The sequence below is a fragment of the Mixophyes fleayi genome, chromosome 1, assembly GCF_038048845.1.
Source record: "Mixophyes fleayi isolate aMixFle1 chromosome 1, aMixFle1.hap1, whole genome shotgun sequence".
Taxonomy (NCBI): Eukaryota; Metazoa; Chordata; class Amphibia; order Anura; family Limnodynastidae; genus Mixophyes; species Mixophyes fleayi.
The window spans coordinates 353,018,793-353,038,278 of NC_134402.1; the positions used below are offsets into that span (position 1 = coordinate 353,018,793).

General features: G+C 40.7%; 1 protein-coding gene across 4 annotated transcripts in view; it reads left to right on the forward strand.

The window, feature by feature from the left end:
• Nucleotides 1-19,486, forward strand: part of SCARB1 (scavenger receptor class B member 1) — a 65,553-nt gene that overhangs the window by 20,496 nt on the left and 25,571 nt on the right. For 3 of the 4 annotated variants that reach the window (XM_075176956.1, XM_075176965.1, XM_075176973.1), the window contains exons 2-4: nt 14,133-14,293; nt 16,292-16,433; nt 17,679-17,882. In XM_075176956.1, the coding sequence (XP_075033057.1) occupies nt 14,133-14,293; nt 16,292-16,433; nt 17,679-17,882 (507 nt within the window). Of the gene's footprint in view, nt 1-13,962; nt 13,983-14,132; nt 14,294-16,291; nt 16,434-17,678; nt 17,883-19,486 lie in introns of those variants that run through there. The other variant, XM_075176981.1, reaches the window with a different exon arrangement.

Consider the following 19,486-nt stretch of genomic DNA (forward strand, 5'->3'; position numbering starts at 1 on the left):
CAACAGATCATATTTTTCCCTTCATTTGCATAGCAAACATGACTCCTGCAAGTAAGATATGAGAAAATATGATATGACATTTTCCTGTGTCCTTATCTCCCTTTGTTAACCTCTTTTCCAGCTGCTCTTAACTCCCCCACATGTTGAGATATCCTGAGACATCCCAGATGTTGACGATGACCCGTGCTGTAAATTGGAATTAGGCACTCATCTGAAACCAGTGTCTGAAGTTCTTGATCCATAAACACCTGGGGAGAACAGAAGAATTAAATGAATATATGTCTTTGCTTTCAAGTTTTAACCCATGACTGGACACAGGATTCATATGAGCCTCACCAAGCTACTGCTATTAATTATTTGAAAAACACATTGGCAGTTTTATATGATGAGTAGTTATGTAGTAGTAGTTAAGTTTCATATGACAAGCCCTATTTTAAGGTAAAATACACCCACCCATTTTCCTTTTATTTTAAATAATGCTATCCTGCAATAGAGAAGAAATAGCATTGCTGCATTGAAAAAATTAAAACCATTGTCACTCTGCTGCAGATCATACTAGCAGGCTTTCCTGAGTGCCTCACAGAGCCTGCTTTGCTATATGTTCAGAGCCAGAGCTGACTGTATATGCCTGTGCTAGCAAGACTGGCTGCAAAGTTGCTTGTTGAGACCTGCTCATACTGTATCTTTGAAATATAGTAGCCGGCTCCAAAAGTTGAAGTCTATGTATGCTGAGCTATCTCTGGTACCAAGTACAATAACCTAAACCATATCTGGCAAATAAATATAATGGGCTTATGGCTACTGGGTAATGGCTCTGTTTACCTCCCACTCAATGCTGCCACTACTTATGATATAAGGACAAGCTGGAAAAAAATAGAAGCAGGTATTTAATACACTTTGCACAAGTATGCATACTCACAGCAATTTAAACCATTTAAAATGTAATTTACTTCAGAACCCTGAGATAATCATCAGGTACTATAAATTTTCAAGTTCTATCTTGTGTTTTGACCGTTAACATAATTTTTTTTTTTTTTTGTATGTCAGCTGACTGATATTTTGCTTATGCTTGCAGTATGCTCTTCCTCTTTGACCTGATAAATTCAGCAGTTGTCTGTAACATGTTTCAGAGTTTTGTCAGCTTCTCTTGGCTGGCTTTTGGTTCAGACCTTGTGAAATCCAAATATGTTGAAATTTATATGAAAACACTAAAACGGGTTTGTGTTTTTCTGTTTGTTTTATTCTTCACATTAGATATTGTATATATTGGGTATAGTGAGATAGATAGAGATATATATATATATATATATATAATTATAATTCACATTGTAATGAGTTTTTCTTAATTGGTTTCCTCTTTATTTCTGTCAAGTGGAAGTTGGAATTTTTATTGCTAACTAGAGTATTTTTGCCTGTTGAAGTCATGCATTGGATGTATTTTACATAATATATTTTTAAGGAACCCTTGCAATTTAAAAGCAGTCACTGATGTTTGATCTGCTGGTATCAGAGTGTGTGTGCATTTCGGGGGATGGATGGTCACGACAAAATGTTAAAAGGACTTTGTACATGCTGATATGCCTTTTCTATACCATGTTTCAACTCTACATCTCTTCTCCTGATCTTTCCTCCTCCCTCCTCTCTTGTGTAACTGACTGCCTCTCAGCCATCTCATCCTGGATGTCCTCTCGCTTTCTTAAAATGAACATCTCCAAAACCGAACTCATATTCTTTCCCCCACCCAGGCTCCCTTCCCACTGTCACGGGCACTAGGAGTCTTTGCCCAGGATATCACCAGATGATGGACTTACCAGAGAAATAGAGTTGGTACTATGGTCTCTGGTAACAGGGTGACAACGGAACAGGAGAAACAGCAGATGGTGAGAGAATGCTCGAGGAAAGTCTATGACTAGCAGCAACTGGTAATGAGTAGATGAATGTACACGAGGAACCAGATGGACAAGGGAACGTGAGGAAAGTCAGTGGTCTGCGTATAGCAAGTTGTACCACTGCTATAGTGAGGAGGAATGTCCAGGAGTAGCGAGGAGGTAGTGAGAGTCAGCGGTCTGCGTATAGCAAGTTGTACCGCTGTCTATAGTGAAGGAATGGAATCCAGGTGAAGGTAGGTAACGGGGAAGTCAGTGGTCTGCGTATAGCAAGTTGTACCACTGCTTATGTGAGAGGATACTTGAAACTGGTGTCACAGGGAACAGGAGTCAGTGGTCTGCGTCAGCAAGTTGTACCACTGCTATATATATGTGAGGAGGGGCACGAGGAGATGAATGTAAAGCAGAGTATACACGGGGCACACAGAACTTGATCCCACGGTGATATCCAAAATACAACGATAACTGACAAGCACTGTTTGAAGTATACAAAGTCACAATACCAGTCCAGGCAATAGGAAACAAAGTCAATAGAACAATAGCTTCAGTGGATAGGAGGCTCCGGAGGAGAACACAACTCAGTCCAGATGGATATGCAATACACAAGCAAAGTCAATGGAAAGTATGCATACCGCAGTTCAGGAGAGCAGGCTGTCGGAGAGACGTGCAGGGATACCTGAACGGCTGAAGGCCGGCAGGAGGAGAGACCACTGGAGGGTGGAAGCGGTAATCAGGTTGGTGCAGCGCACGGCAGGTAATCCAGAATCCACGAAGCAATACTCAGGAAGCAGTAGTAAGTGGAACTGGAAACATGAAGAACACGGGAGAGTTGAGGCTGTCTGGTATCCAGTAGTAGAGGTGGAGGCAGCGGAGAGCTGACACGATCAAACCCAGGAGAGTTGAGACGATCAGGAACTCTGTAGCAGTAACGGAGGCAGTGGATAGCAATCAGCTGCGTGCAGACACGAGGAACACAGGAACACCTTCAGAGGCTCATGGGGAATGAGACTCCAAGATCAGGCAACCAGGTAATGATCACAGGTGGTTTAAATAGGGAGGGTTGCCTGATCATCCAATCAATTAAAAGCAACAGGTACTGAAGGCTTGATAAGGGCTGCACATGTGCAGACCCTCAGGATGGCGGACGGCCACGGTTCCTGAGTATGCGGGAAATGGCACTCACAGTCCGGTGAGTGACACCCACCATGACCTCTCTATCGTTGTTAACAACTCCACTATCTCCTCTGTCACCCAACTCCGCTGCCTAGGTGTCACTCTCGACTCCTCTCTCTTTTGCCCCCCACATTCAATCCCTTGCCCAAGCCTGTCGCTTCCAACTCTGTAACATTGCCCGCATCCGTCCCTTCCTCTCAAGATGCCACCAAAACTATCATCCATGCTCTCATCTCCCGTCTCGACTACTGCAAACTCCTCCTTACTGGCCTCCCCTGCTCCCGCCTTGCTCCCCTCCGCTCTATACTCAATGCGGCTGCGAGACTCATCTTCCTCTCACGCCGCTCCTCCTCTGCCTCCCCTCTCTTGTCTTTCCTTACACTGGCTCCCCTTCCCCTACAGAATCCTTTTCAAACTCCTCACCACCACTTACAAGGCTCTCTGTGTACTGCCCCTTACATCTCTAACCTCCTCTCCATTCACACTCCCGCCCGCTCCCTGCGCTCAGCCAATGATCGCTGCCTCTCCTCCACTCTGATCACCTCTTCCCACTCTGGAATCCAAGACTTCTCCCGTGCTGCCCCACTTCACTGGAACGACCTCCCTCGCTCCATTCGTCTCTCACCCAATCTATGCTCCTTCAAGCGGGCTCTTAAAACTCACCTGTTCCTTAAGGCCTACCAACCATCCACTTAACTTCTCACCTCCTCTGGTTCTCCCCTGCCCCCTTTCTCTCTCCCCGTTGCTTCACTGGCTCCCTTATGTACCTGATTCTGTTTACCCTTCCTTAGGATGTAAGCTCGTATGAGCAGGGCCCATCTTCCCTCCTGTCTCCATACCTGTTCTTCCACTCCGTCTCTACTGTATCTGCCTGCCTGGAGTTTCTGAAGTACTGGTACTTTGTGTTTATTGTTCTGTACTGTCTTACCCTGTATAGTCTAGTCTACTGTTTGTACCATGTACGGCGCTGCGGAAACCTTGTGGCGCCTTACAAATAAACGATAATAATAATGTACAATTTGTATTATATTTTGTCACCTTAAGATCACGCGCTTCTCCACCTAGGAAATTAAAACGGAGAATTTTGCTGTAAGAATTCTTTTTAATCTAGGACCCAGAAGCACCACAGGTGAATATTGCTGGTCTACTTATTTAAGTAAATAAAACTTGTTTAGGGAATGCTGTAAGGAACAAAAAAATATGGGTTAAGATTTCCTTCAGCAGATATGCCCAACAAGTGGAATCTGACTTTTCTAAAGACTTTCATTTACTTGGCTTGTAAATGCCATGCTGCAACTTTTTACTAAATATATTTCTTTATATTTGTAGCTTCCTCTCTCTGCTTTTCAAATATGTACTTTATCAGACAGAGCCAGTTTTTGTTGTCGCTGGTTACACCAGCTTTGCTGTGCACTCTATAAAGTTATATCCAAGGGCAATGAACATACAGATTTGTCTCATAATAAAGACATGCCTATAGCAAGTCAGAGGGATGCACAAAATAAAAAAGGAGTCATTTGAAAGTGGATAATCTCTTTTTAAGAGACGATTTCATTGAATCTGTAGGTACAGTGCATCCGGAAAGTATTTACAGCGCTTCACTTGTTCCATTTTGTTATGTTACAGCCTTATTTCAAAATGGAATAAATTCTCTTTTCCCTCAAAATTCTACACACAATACCCCATAACGACCATGAGAAAAGTTGTTGTTTTGTAGTTTTTTTGTGTTTTTTGCAAATTTATTAAAAATAAAAAACTAAGAAATCACATGTACATAAGTATTCCCAGTCTTTGCCATGAAGCTCAAAATTGAGCTCAGGTGAATCCTGTTTCCACTAATCATCCTTGATGTTCCTCAAGCTTAATTGGAGTTAACCTGTCGTAAATTCAATTGATTGGACATGATTTGCAAAGGCATACACCTGTCTATATAAGGTCCCACACTTGACAGTGCATGTCAGAGCACAAACCAAGCATGAAGTCAAAGGAATTGTCTGTAGACCTCCGAGACAGGATTGTCTCGAGGCACAAATCTGGGGAAGGGTACAGAAAAAGATCTGCTGCTTTGAAGATCCCAATGAGTACAGTGGCCTCCATCATCCGTAAATGGAAGAAGTTCGGAACCACCAGTACTCTTCCTAGAGCTGGCCGGCTGTCTAAACTGAGCGAACCTGATGGTCACTCTGTCAGAGCTACAGCATTTCTCTGGAGAGAGGAGAACATTCCAGAGGGACAACCATCTCTGCAGTTTGCTGCAGAATGAACCTGAAGGACCCTCAGACAATGAGAAACAAAATTCTCTGGTCTGATGAGACAAAAATTGTAATCTTTGTAGTGAATGCCAGTTGTCATGTTTAAAGGAAACCAGGCACCGCTCATCACCAGGCCAATACCGTCCCTGCAGTGAAGCATGGTGGTGGCAGCATCATGCTGTGGGAACGTTTTTCAGCAGTAGGAACTGGGAGACTTGCCAGGATAGAGAGAAAGATGAATGCAGCAATGTACAGAGACATCCTGTATGAAAACCTGCTCCAGAGCGCTCTTGACCTCAGACTGGGCTGACGGTTAATTTTTCAGCAGGACAACGACCCTAAGCACACAGCCAAGATATCAAAGGAGTGGCTTCAGGACAACTCTGTGATTGTCCTTCAGTGGCCCAGACTTTAATCTGATTGAATATCTCTGGAGAGATCTGAAAATGGCTGTGCACCGATGCTTCCCATCCAACCTGATGGAGTTTGAGAGGTGATGCAAAGAGGAATGGGCGAAACTGCCCAAAGATAGGTGTGCCAAGCTTGTGGCATCATATTCAAAAAGATGAAGCTGTAATTGCTGCCAAAGGTGCATCAACAAAGTATTGAGCAAGGCTGTGAATACTTATGTACATTTTAATAAATTCTCAAAAATCTCAAACTTGTTTCACGTTGTCGTTATGGGGTATTGTGTGTACAATTTTGAGGGGGGAAAAAAGGAATTTATTCCATTGTGGAATAAGACTGTAACATAACAAAATGTGGAAAAAGTGAAGCGCTGTGAATTCTTTCCTGATGCACTGTACATTGCCATGGTTTGCAGAAGTGTATAAAATAATTTAATCTGAAGTTGGAAAGCCCCTTTAAATTAAACTCTATAAATCCTACTTACCAACGGTCCTGATTTGAAGGAAGTGTCCTGCAGTTTAGGACTTTTGTCCTGATTCCCTAACTGCTGGAAGGGCATAGGTGCTCCTTCAATGCTGCATGTACCAGCAGAAGGGTACTTCTGGCATTGAAGGGGTGTACTTAAGGGAAGCGCCCAGTACAACAGAAGCACTCAGCATGCCACCTGGGGGGATGTGGCACACACATTGTGCTGTGCCCATGTCACATGTATCGTGACAACACGCCTACTTGCACCCGTGTCATTGTGAAGCTCGCAAACTCCTGATTTGGGGTAAACAAAATTTGGGTAGGTTTAAATTATTTTAAGAACCGTTTGCATCGATATTGCAGAATGCCAGTTATGATATACAGATGTGAGTTGAGGGTGGAATGTTGCTAGTAGGGAGAGCGACTGTTTTGTAACAAATACATGGACACTGTCTGCAGTGCTAAATTCTTCCACAGGATTATGGCATGGCACCAAGTTTGTAGCTTTAATTGTAACGCTTCCAGAATAAACGATCTCTTGTGCATAGTAAACACTGATAAAATTTTATGTACTCAGCAGATCTAGGGTTTGTTACAGCATTGGTCAAAATGAAGGGGGGGGAAAATGTGGCAATTATGTCCATAGGTGTAACACTACATGTGGGTGTGTGTTTTGTTTTTTGTTTTTTTCTGGTCAGGGAGACCTTTGAGATCAGTTGGGGAATACACCATTAAGAATATATTGCTTTACTACATTTTAAGTGCACTTGTATTTTCAATCAAATCACACTCCTGGACACAGGTCTGGCTTACTCTGGTTCGTTCCCTCACATTTCCACTAGTTTCTAAGTGTTCTGGCATTAATTTATACCCTTATTGCCCTGTTCATAGTGGTGTTGCGACTTTAACTACATTTATTGTATTGTTCTGTAATGCTATGTTCTATGCTTCCGGTATGGTGTGGACCTTTTGTGGCACTCTATTAATATAGGATAATATCCTGTTTTTTTGTTCTAGACAAACAGCAATAGTTGCTTCATAGAAGATTAGTGTAGTTGTGTGGTTTTCTTTATATACATGCTTGTGAGATATATCATCTATTAATGAGAGTGCACCCAAAAATAGGGTTTGATGGCTCTCTAAACAGTTGGGTGGCACTGAATAGCTTTGAAGGGCAGGACTACAGCATATGCTGCCATCTAGAAAATTGCAGTATAAAGTCACTGAAAGGTGATCTTTAACGATTGAGTGAAATTACTTTCCCTGACATCATGAACTGTAAACTACAAGTCAAATCTCTCTTTAATATATAAAAGTGTGTACTGTGTGTTTATTATGGCTATCCAGTGTGATCCCCACAAAGGTAAAATGCTTCAAGCATTTGCAAGAGAACACTTTTGTAACAATTGTGTAGGAGTCCTAAATGTGCCCAGAGGTGATTACATTTATTAATAGTGCACAATGGGAGGGATGACAAATAGTGGCATAAGTGAAGGAGAGCTATTCCAAGGGTTTGCTGGTGATAAAGTGCAAAGGAGGCAAGCTTAATATTGTCGGTGCAATTACAGCTGGCCATATGTTCCACAAAGTGACCTTGGAATGGGACCAATGCAAGGTAGAAGGCAGGCAATGGAATCCATGCAAGAACCACTACAGTATTGCTAGAGCTGGAATAAGGCTCCGGGGCCTTTAGACAGGGGGGCTATCATTTAAGACAAATACGCAGGCAAAACTGTGGGCACTACTGGTTAGGTGCACACAGCTCTGCCTTCATAAGCAGAACAGTGTGAAGAAGGACATACCTCCCAACAGTCATTTCAGTTGGACCAAATCCTGACTAAGCAAGACAGTCACCCAAATTCTGGACTCCCCCACCAGATTCAGGAGAGTTGGCAAACTGTCCTGCTCTCTCCTACCTGTTCTTATCACTTTCCCCACCTGTGGCTTTTGGTGTCTTTAGCTCAGTTGCTGCTTGTCTGGATCCTGGAATGCTGGGGGCCCTATTTGTGGAAAAAATGGATACATGAAATTTAGAAAACTCCAACCATCCCCAGCATTTAATCAATCGTACCCACATTTAATAATTGGGCCTCCCTCCAGCCCCAACATTAAATTGTTAGTATTCTCAATTATTAAATAAACTTATTTCCCTCCCTCCAAACAGAGCTAGCAATAAATTCATGCCGGGGATGTTTGTGGGAAATGGTTATATTAAACGTAAATGCTATTAAGTCATATTTACATTTAATGTCTCTCCTCCCCAAACCCAGCCCCACATTCAATTAATAGCCCCAAACCACCCCAGCATCAAAATAAAGGTCCCTTCACCCCATATTAATTTAATATTCCCCAGTATTAAATTAAATTGCTTCACCATCATCCCACAAATGGCACCCATTAAATAATTGGCCCAAACCTAAACTCCACTATTAAATTAATAGCCTGCCTCCCACCCATGTACTATTAAGACAGCCCCCCTCCCTTCCCTCATATCACACAATATATTAAAACCCTCCCATTCCACAATTTAGCAGCCCCCTGTCACACAACACTTTAGCAGCCCCACACTTTCCTTGTTCCTGCTGCAGACTCCTCACTGCACATGTGGGATGGCACCTGTCATGTCCCATGTGACATGTCTACAGAGATTGCAGTCACAGAGATAGGAGGTGGGAGGGACAGATCTGCATCCACATTAAGGTAGGTGGCAACCCTCCCAAAAAACAAAAAAAAAACCAAAAACACACTAGTTGGTCTCCTGAGGCCATCGGCCTTCCGGGAAAAATCCCGGTAGGTTACATGGCTAATCCACCCTAGTAGGATTATTAAAGTTTAATTGTATGAATACTCGCTCTTCAATCAGTTTCAGTCCAATTATTTTTTGCCTAATCTGATTGTCACACTAACACACTTCCATTTTTTAATAATCTACTCCAATATGATCAAACAAAACAACATTCTAGTTTGAGTAATCTGATTGTAATGTGACCAGGTTTTATGTCGCCATGTAGTCCTGTCATCCTCCAGGTTGCGTTATTGTTCAAACAGCCCTATTCGCATATCCTTTTTTCCTCATGGTAATCTTAAATGTTTATGATCATTTAAATTATTTTTTTTAAATACTAGATCTGTGTCTTTTGTGTCCCCTCCCAACCAAAGATATGTATCAATTTGATCATGTATATTTAAATATTGTATGTTCTGTTTCATAAGAATTTTTTTTTTTTTCGATATATTAGTAGGTTCGCTTTAGTGCTCCCAAGAGGAATGTGGTTAAGCTCCCACCCCCCCCATGCTATACTTTTGAAACCAGAGGGTCTGTTTTTCCTTTGGGACATACACTTGAACTTGCATTTGACAGTAAAATACTGCAGGGGTCTATGGCCTGTTTTGATCAGCTTTCTTTTGTCATGAAGTATTTCTCAGTTTTCTGCAAAACCTCCTCTGTGTACAACAATCTGTTGCAACCCATCTGACAGCTTGGTGTTAACACTTCATGCTGAGCAATAACTTGCACAACTTTTATTTTTGACACAGCTCCCATTATTTGCCCAAGAGAACAGTGCACCCAATATGCAACTAGCTTAATTGATAAGTTGAACATTGGTACACACTACTGCTGTTGCTCACTCTATATAAGTACTTCAGTACTGAAAAATCATTCATGCTGCCTTTATGCCAGTACAAGTGAAATATTGTATAAATGCACTGTCTTAGTGATTGTCACTTAGCATGTATATACAAGTGGCATTCCACGCATTCCAGAGAATCTACCATCACACAAGTAGAGGATGCACTCTACAAATGACTGTGTGAGCGAGCTCTAACAAAAATAAAACTGAATTGCACTTTTTGGTACACTTAACTACAGGTGTACCAAAAAGCCTGCTTGACTGACTGGGTGTATATAATATCTAACTTATTAGTGATTTTTACTGACACATTAAGAAAGTAGAAGTATCTACAATAAAATTAAGTTTGGTGTGGTAGATGGTGGAGGTTTTTTTTTATATAGATAGATAGATAGAGAGATAGAGAGATATATATATATATATATATATATATATATATATAGATATATAGAGATATAGAGATATAGAGCGCCAGTAATTTCAGCATCCCATATCCCCATTTGATGAGAAGCACAGGTCTGCCAACTCCTGCTGTTCCACAGTGTGACATAGTTTAGGGCTATCACATGGTCATCTGGTAAGAAAAGCTGATAATGGAGTGAAGGAAAACACTGCTACATGAAAAATCCTTAGTGACCATTGGTTAGTTACACTTTTTATAGCGAGTTTTAGCCAGTTAGTTTTGAAGCACAACAATGACTTTGTGCAAAATCACAGATCGTAGTTTGTTTCCTGTACATAAGTAGAATTTGTTCCTGAGATTGACACTGGCATTAGCATTATTCTGCCCTTCCTGTGTTACATCCTTGGCATGATCGAGTTTAATATTGTGGGCATGGAGCTGTAAAGCTGGCAGGGGATATAACTGGCACGGAAAGGCACTGTATGTGCCACATATTGAGCTTGTATGATGAACATTGGAAGAGATGGTTATATGAGCTTTCATAATAATAAAAAAAAAAGTGTGTAGAGCCATAACTACAAATGCTAGTACTTGGGGCAAGATGGAAATGTAACAAATTTAATGTAACTTATTAATTCCCTGCATCTTCTTTTCATATTTGCGCCCTGGACAACTGCCCGTTTCGTACAGCACTAGTTACGGGACTCTTCTTTTTTTTTTTTTTTTTTTTTTTTTTAGTACACATTGCAGACATCTTGCTTAATCAACCCAAAAAGCCTCTGTGAACCGCTGTACAAAGTTTGTTTGTGAACCTATTCTACTAAAGTAAACATCCACTTTGCTTTTGGTCTGACCTGTGGTGTAATGCAGGTTTCCCTAACCAATAAACGACATCTCCTCTGTACTGTGCAAGTGTAATAATTAAATAAAAAGTTCTTGAATGCACATTTGTATACTTGTGTGAAATCCCACATTATTATATATCGTGTGTGTGAGAAACAGGTGTATACAGTATATATGAAGAGCAAACCAGCAAAAATATAGGAGACTATACAGCACCAATGTAGGAGAATTGTATTTTAATCATACTTGCCAACTCTCCCGGAATGTCCGGGAGACTCCCGAAATCCGGGTCAGTCTCATGGATTCCCTGGATAGCAGGCAAGTCTCCTGCATCCCAAAACTGCCTAGCCTAAATGACGCGATTTGTGGTGAATCGTCATTTTGGCCCCGCCCTCTGGAATGGAAATGCTGTTTTGTCGCGCCCCATCCCCTCCCGTTCTCTAGTCACGCCCCTCTTCCGGACTACACTTGCCGAAAGTAGGCAAGTATGATTTTAATTCCAAAAGTAAGTGGTAGTTACATCAATTTGCAGTGATCGTTTCAGCAAAATAGGACTTTCGTAAGGAGGAACCTGATGTCCTGTGGGGCTGAAAATTGATGTAACTACCAGTATTTTTAAAATAAATATTCCACATTTCTTCTAAGATGCTAGTGCTGGTTTGCTTTTCATGGAAGACATGAGTGAATCAGCAAAAGGTTTTCTGTGGCTTCAGCCCAATCACAGGCTTTATTCAGTAGCATAACCTGTCGCTTCCAAATTTTCAGTGGTCTATTTGCTGTGAAATACAGTGTCCAGGTATAGGATGAGGTAGAAGCATTTAAGTATCTAAAGTAGTAACATGTGACAACTTCTAGTAGTCTCGTTACTGCAGATTACGTCACTCCACCACTTCTAAATTTCCACTACAACACGTGTGTGCGTGCGCACTTCTATTCCAGTACTTGGGTCATTCACCGGCCTACACACAAACACTGTGTGGCTCTCCGCTGTAGTGGGGACACAAAATGAGGCCACCTCAACTGACTATGCTGTCAATGCAGGAGACCCTCCTAATAGACCCAGTATCAAAATCTGGCATGTCTAAACAAGTTATTTTTGTTGTACAAAATGTGTGTGTGTGTGCTTATGCCGTAAAGGGGAAGGTGTGTGTGTGTCAGTTAGTGGAACTGCAGACTCGTACATAGTTTTCTGTGATGTTCTCTGCCACGTCAAAACCCACAGTCACCAGTGCACTGGAAGAAAAGAGGATCGCAGCTTCCCCTCCTTATTACACATAATGGGAATCAGAGAGAGGGATTGTCACAGCCTTCTGCTGAAAGGAAGGTATGAACAGTGTGGTATGACACAGCACTGATGTCTAAATCTGAATATCCTAAGTGGCATTGGTGTTGGCTCTGATTATAGCCTGGATAGCCGTGGAGACAAGTATGTCCCTGACGCTTCAGAGGAGAGTGGTTCAGACACCAACAGTGATGAGACCCCATTGTAGGGAAGCAGTACAAAAATAAAAAAAAGCCTCTGCTGCACACAATGATGCTCTACCTGATGGCAACATTGCTTTAAACACAGAAGGCTGAAAACAGTAATAAGAATGACGTTGTCTGAGCACTTATATTTCCCAAGCACTCTAACAAAAAGTGCATACAATTTAATATCTTCGGAATAGAGGCAACTTTACGCTCAACTCCAAGGGAATAAGGATAGTATGTGGTGCTCAGATTCCATGCAAACAGCCAGAAAAAGACAGTTTCTGAAGGTTTCACGTACTGTGCCGTTTACCAAGGTTTGTTTGCAAGAAAATACCTGTGGTGACACTAAGAAATGGAAGTTAAACCAAAGTGTAACAAACCCAAATCTGGCAAAACCAGAGATCAGTCTGTGCCTCGGTGCAGCCTCCCCACCTGACCTCAACAGTGACTTGTGGAGGTTTTTGACTGACATTTTATTCGTAATTAAATGACTGCATCATACAGATGGGGCAGCATCTAAAACCGGGTCAGATTGGATGTTGATAAACATGAGTACATCAGTCATAAAACTTAAGAAATGTGAAGGGTATTGTTACATGCCCTTTAGATAAAATGGAAGACCTTGCTATTCCAGTTTTGCATGTAATAAACTCTGAAACAGGTACCTGGCTACGACAATGTAACCAGTAAATTTAAGATCTCTTTGCTTGATCTCTTGCCTGTGGCTTGCACAAGATTTTGAGCATTGTGGAAAGCCTGCACTGGAAGGCTGCATTGCCATAGTTGAAAAACCTATGCAACTTTAGATTTATTTTCCATGTTAAATCACTCTTAAATTCATGCCTTTTTGTTTTTACAAATTCACATGTAAGCTTGGTGTTAGAACAGGGCATATTGGAAACAGAGGCAATAATTTGATTTCTGATAACTCTCTAAATTAATAGCTCGCAACTTAATTTAAATCAAAAGAAAAAACAATAGTTTCCTGAGTGAGTGTCGGATCTTCAGAAAACCTTGGTGGTGGCATAATTAAAAAGGCGAAATTCACTGTGTGGGATAGAGAGGGAGTTTAGTGTGGTGTATAGTTTTGTTTTTTGAACCAGTTGGTTTTTGATGAAGTCTCTCACACGTCACACACTCAGGCGAGTGCTGAATCGTGATTATAGGGAATAACATATTAGCACACTGTCTAATAATTGTAATGATTATGTAAAATACTGCTGTAAGTCTTAACCAGTAATATTCATGCTCATCCGCTTGGACAGCTTTACTGAAGAGACTATTCTTCACAGTCTCATGACCTTGTTCCTGCAACTGTCTTCATCCAAGGCTGATACTCTGATATTGCTCTACACTCAACCTTGGAGTTTGAGACATTTTGTTTTTCTGACTTAACAATTCAGCTTCTGTTCAGTAAACTCTGTGTGTATAACTGTATGTGTATTGGGTAGGTATTCCAATCTGTATTTCAGCGCCTTATTTTAAAGCGCCAGCTTTTATCTGAATCACAGTTCTGGCTCTATATGAGACAATGGACACGTCAGCCGAAGGAACGTTTTGCTTTTCTCTAGTAAGTCTAATCTTCTCTTCCTTGCAGAATGTCCGCATAGATCCCAGTAGTGGGTTTGCTTATGAAATGTGGAGGGATCTCCCTGTACCCTTTTTCATGTCCATCTACATATTTGAAGTGAAGAATTCGAAGGAAGTTCTATTGGGAGAGAGGCCAAGGGTTGAACAACGTGGACCTTATGTTTACAGGTAAGTAGGATTTGAAGAAGCACACTCTTTACATTTTAGATCCACTAGGTGCCTGTCATAGAACATACTGAATGCTCCATATTAGGTGTTTGGTTTTTGTGTGTGTTTTTTTTATTTTTTTTATTATCTTGGTTGTGCTGTGAATTATTTGGCTACTGCATAGAAACTACTGTTACTTGTCACAGATTAATCATGCAGTATATCAGAAGTAGTACATTGAGAAGTGGGGAAATGTGATGCTGTCTAGTATAGCTTACCCCCCAGCTGCTGAGAGTTATGTTCCATTCACTGCTGCTCTGCATATCTGGTGCAAGCAGCAGTGAATGGGCAACTTAACTTTAAATAGACAAACTCTCCCCACAAATGTAGTAATTTCTCATCAGAAAAGAAGTACATATTGTGACATTCAAATCAGAAATGGTTTATTGTGATGGTGGTTATCAATTTCCTTGTTTTATTCCTCAGTGATTATGAAATAGTTACTAGTTTCCAATGAATATACTCACACAAAACGACTGCTACACTGTAAGCCACAGGTGCATTACTGTTCTATTGATGTATATAACCTTATTGTAGTCTGCAGGTGGCACTGATTTGGTGTATGGAAAAAATGTTACAGCTAAGAGCTGTTTATTTGTAATGTTCAGGCAGCAGTGCCACCTGCAGTATATACATAAGTGTGCACTGTAATCCACTAGAATAATTGTAGAATTCTTCATTGTCTTGGTGCATTTAAGTGACTGTTTGTTGTACCTTAGTTTTAATTTGGCTCTGTCATCTAGTGATGCGGAAGCCAACCTGATTGACACAATATTGTTCTTTATGGTTAATATTGTTTCAATTAAGCAATACAATATTCTTATGTTTTATGTGTCCAATTCTGTTCTTTTCAGAATTCAGCTGGAAGGGGTCAAAGTTTGACATGGTTTGAGCAGATGTATCCTTAGTGCAAAAGGACAATCTTATTTACCTATAAGTTTATTTAGTTTGACCTCTCTCATTGTTCTTTAAAGTGCAGTGAGATTTGGATCCCAACAATTTATAACAATGTTTGGTTTCTGTGGTTTCCTTATCTCAAGGTAGACTATGTTCGATAGAAACTTTACTCTTAAGCTGGGTACACACTACACAGTTTTCATCCAATAATCGGCTAAATCAGCCGACGTACGACCGCTCGTTCAAAAGTCGGGTCAGTGTTTGCAGTGACACGATGGTCGAAAGTCTGCCCAAATGGACGATTGTCCATTTGGTTGGTCGTACCTTTTAATATTTTCGTTTCAATCTTGTTTCCGTTGTGTAGTGTGTATAAACTTCCGACCGATCCACAACAGTGAGTATGAAATTACAGTCATTGCTCACGACAACATGGCTGTAAAAAGTCGCTAAAGGGACATCTGCTCTTCCCTTTATCGTCCTAAACAAGACTAGTGTGTATGCAGTCCATGGACCGAGCGATCGGAACATCGATCGCATGTAAAATCGATCAGCATAAAAAGTTGGTTGAAACTTCTGTAGTGTGTACCCAGCTTTATTTACAGTATGCTAATATGGTATAGATCTTTACATTGTCTAACAGATGCTGTTAAAATGTATAAAAGCATGTACTTGTGTGCACCATGGGACACCTCTCTCTGCTTGAGGTGTCCACATCTGATGTGAAAGGAATAAAGAGTTCATACTTACTTTAGAAGACTTAGAGAAATATTATTTGCTTTATCACTAGGTATTTATTACTCCCCACAAAGGTTCTGCAGTGCTGCACAATGGGTACTAGAACAAACTGTTACAATTGCTTAAAGAATCCAATAGCATCAACAATGTAATTGTTCACTGCACTATGTAACTCGTGGCTGCTATAGTTTGTTGCTGACCATTTCAGTTGGCGCCAGTATACATATTACATCAGCATCGCTATCGAATAGCGTTAAATATTTTAAAGTTAACATATGTAATTTATACCTCTACCTCAATATGAAAGTAAGTCTGTTTCCTTCACAGTGAGCGCAAGCAGAAAACAAACATAACCTTTCATGAAAATGGAACGGTTTCATTTGTGGAAATGAGAACACTTCACTTTAATCCTGAAATGTCTGCAGGAACTGAAGAGGATTTTGTAGTCGTTCCAAATATTCTTGTCCTGGTAATTCTTCTATAATTCATTTAAAAAAATAAAGCTCAGAGTTTTAGTAGTACAGTTAATATACTTTGACAGCATTAACTAACTGTATGATTCTGCTTCATTAAAGATTTCAACTATACACTCTTATAGCTGCTGGATATGCATTATAAGCCATGTTTTAAATACTATAGAATTTATGAAATATATTTTTCTCTGACTAAACCACAACAAGTTTAAAAAATAAAATAAAAAATAAGTGGAAGATTTGAAAGTTGTTTACTCAGTAACTGATTTTACTGTTATACAGTATAGAACTTCAAAGTGTCCATTTGTCAATTTAAATAGAAATCTAGTAAGATAGGAGCAAGATTGTATATATATTTAGGAAATAAAGATGGAATTTGGTATTTTTAAAATCAAGGACAGCAGTAAAATACTTACAAACTCCAGTTCGGAAGGTGAAAATATTCTTAATCTTATTGTAGAGATTTTGTTCTACCTATGTTTTATTGTTTTCTACTTTGGAATCCAGTCATCTCCCTTCCTTGTTTCTCTGTAAGACTATTGGTCCTAGATTTCTATATTCGTGTGTGTGTAATATGTAAATATAGCTTACCTCTAAATCGTACTTGCCTACTCTCCCGGAATTCCCGGGAGGCTCACGGACTCCCGGAAGAGTAGGCAAAGCTCCTGCATGTGCCAAAATTCATGGCAGTGAATGAAGGGGGCAGGGCTTAATTGCCATTTAATGCTGTGAATTTCAGCTTTTTATAGTGGGGGCGAGGCTATGGTGACGTATCACCACACCCCCCTCCTAACCAATGTCACATGACTTCTCCCCCGGAAATCTTAAAAGTTGGCATGTATGCTCTAAATGCATTGTTTACTTTTATGTGGCATTACAAGAAAGTTACTTCAGCTGAGGTTAATTTGACTTGTTTTGGATCCAAGCACATGATTCTTGTCTGTCTTCACCTCAATGTATGTTGGTGATTGCATTGGAATGCTCCCAGCAGCACACAATATTTTACTTGGGTGTGCTTATAATTTGGGAGGTTAGTTACCTGTCACTCATGTGATTGTTAGTCATGATGTGAGGTGGGAGGGATAGTTGCAGGAACATGATCCCAACAGCACAGTAATGTGGGTGGTGGGCCTCCTGTTACCCTAACTAATGTGGGAAGACTGTGGGGTCAAATGCATCCCCTGAATGAAACATAATTCATACTTCTAAAAATATTTTTTTTTTTCTTTACACCCTTGTAGGGTTCTGCAATGATGATGAAGGATACGTCTGCAGCATTTAAATGGATCCTCAGTGGAGCATTTTCAAGCTTTGGCCAAGAGCCATTCATGAACCGAACAGTGAAGGATATCTTGTGGGGATATGATGACCCATTTCTGAATTTTATAAATGCAATCCTTCCTGGCACACTTCCCTTCAAGGGAAAGTTTGGTTTGTTTGCAGATGTAAGCCAGCTATATCCTTATTTTGAACAAACATGGTATTAATAGAACCATTTAATTTGTACATAATGTGGAGTTCTTATCTCTTGCGTCAGAGCAAATACGTGGAGATTTTTCTGCTGGAGGGGTTGTGGCTGGCCTGGGGTTCCCACCATCCCATGGTGTGTTCTTGCTACCCTGTACTTAAATGTCCTCCTAACCTGCAATTTACCGCTCTACCTCCTATGTATCCTTCTACAGTTAACTCTATCCTGATACATTTTTGACACCTCTGATGGAAATGGTCTGGATCTTGTATTGCCGTAATCCCAGATCCAATGTGCTGCTTGCAAATTTCTCCCTGCATTCAATGTTCTGCAAACAGGAGGCAGGGCTTCAGGACACAACCTGCTTTTGTAGAGAGACATATACTGTAAAACTCTGCATGGTGTGCTGAAACCTTAATCCCTCTTGGCTGAAGTAAATATAGAACAGAAAAACTTTTTTGCTATTCATTTTTATGCGGGGAGTCTTGTTAGATACTGCAGTTGAGGCTCAACTGCGCATACCATCTCCATAAATCGCTCCTGGATCCACTCGTTGCGTGACTACAAGCCGTTACACTTTTCCTCTTACAACACACCTTCTCTACTCCTTTATATTAAATGAACTGACAATTCCCAGAGAGGTGTGTGTGTGTATGTAATGTATATCTCCTGTATCAAGACAGTATGGTATTCATAATCACAATGCAGATATATATGTATGAAATAGAATCTTATACAATATAATTTAAAAAAACTTAATCTTGCACATGGTACATACCGTATATACTCGAGTATAAGTCGACCCGAATATAAGCCGAGGTACCTAATTTTACCACAAAAAACTGGGAAAACTTATTGACTCGAGTATAAGCCTAGGGTGGGAAATGCAGCAGCTACTAGTAAATTTCAAAAATAAAAATGATATATACAATCTATAAAAACAAATGTATTGTTCCCAGACTAGATAAATAAATAGGATGATTGACTGGTGTAGCAATACCAACATGTAATATATCACAAAGGATATATAGGAGATGCAGACCTCAATAAACAGTACTGAAGGGAATGGTGGTATATCCGGAGGCTCCAAACTGTATAGGACATAACAATAAGGAACAATGCAGAGCAGTGTTGGTGTGTATAACTCACGATTTCTTGATAGCAGTTCTCAGTCCGTCCGCGGTATTCCTTAAAGACTGCAAGCAAACAGATGGGGTGCGCTGACTATAATAGCCGTCCAGACACAAAGTCTTTTGAAGGAAAGTTCCTAGCTCCGTTTGGTCCTACCACTCCAATAGCGCTGGTTGAAGTAGTGATGTTTCCATTCTTCAGACGCGCCTGTGCAGGAGGTTCCTGAAGTCCCGGATGTGACTGATTTCCTCATGTCTCACTAAACAGGCTGTCAGTGCAGTCCAGCGCTGCAGCGGGAGAGGATGAATGGGATGTGAAGCGATGAAGCGATGAATGGTAAATGAATCATCGCTTCACATCCCATTCATCCTCTGCCGCTGCAGCGCTGGACTGCACTGACAGCCTGTTTAGTGAGACATGAGGAAATCAGTCACATCCGGGACTTCAGGA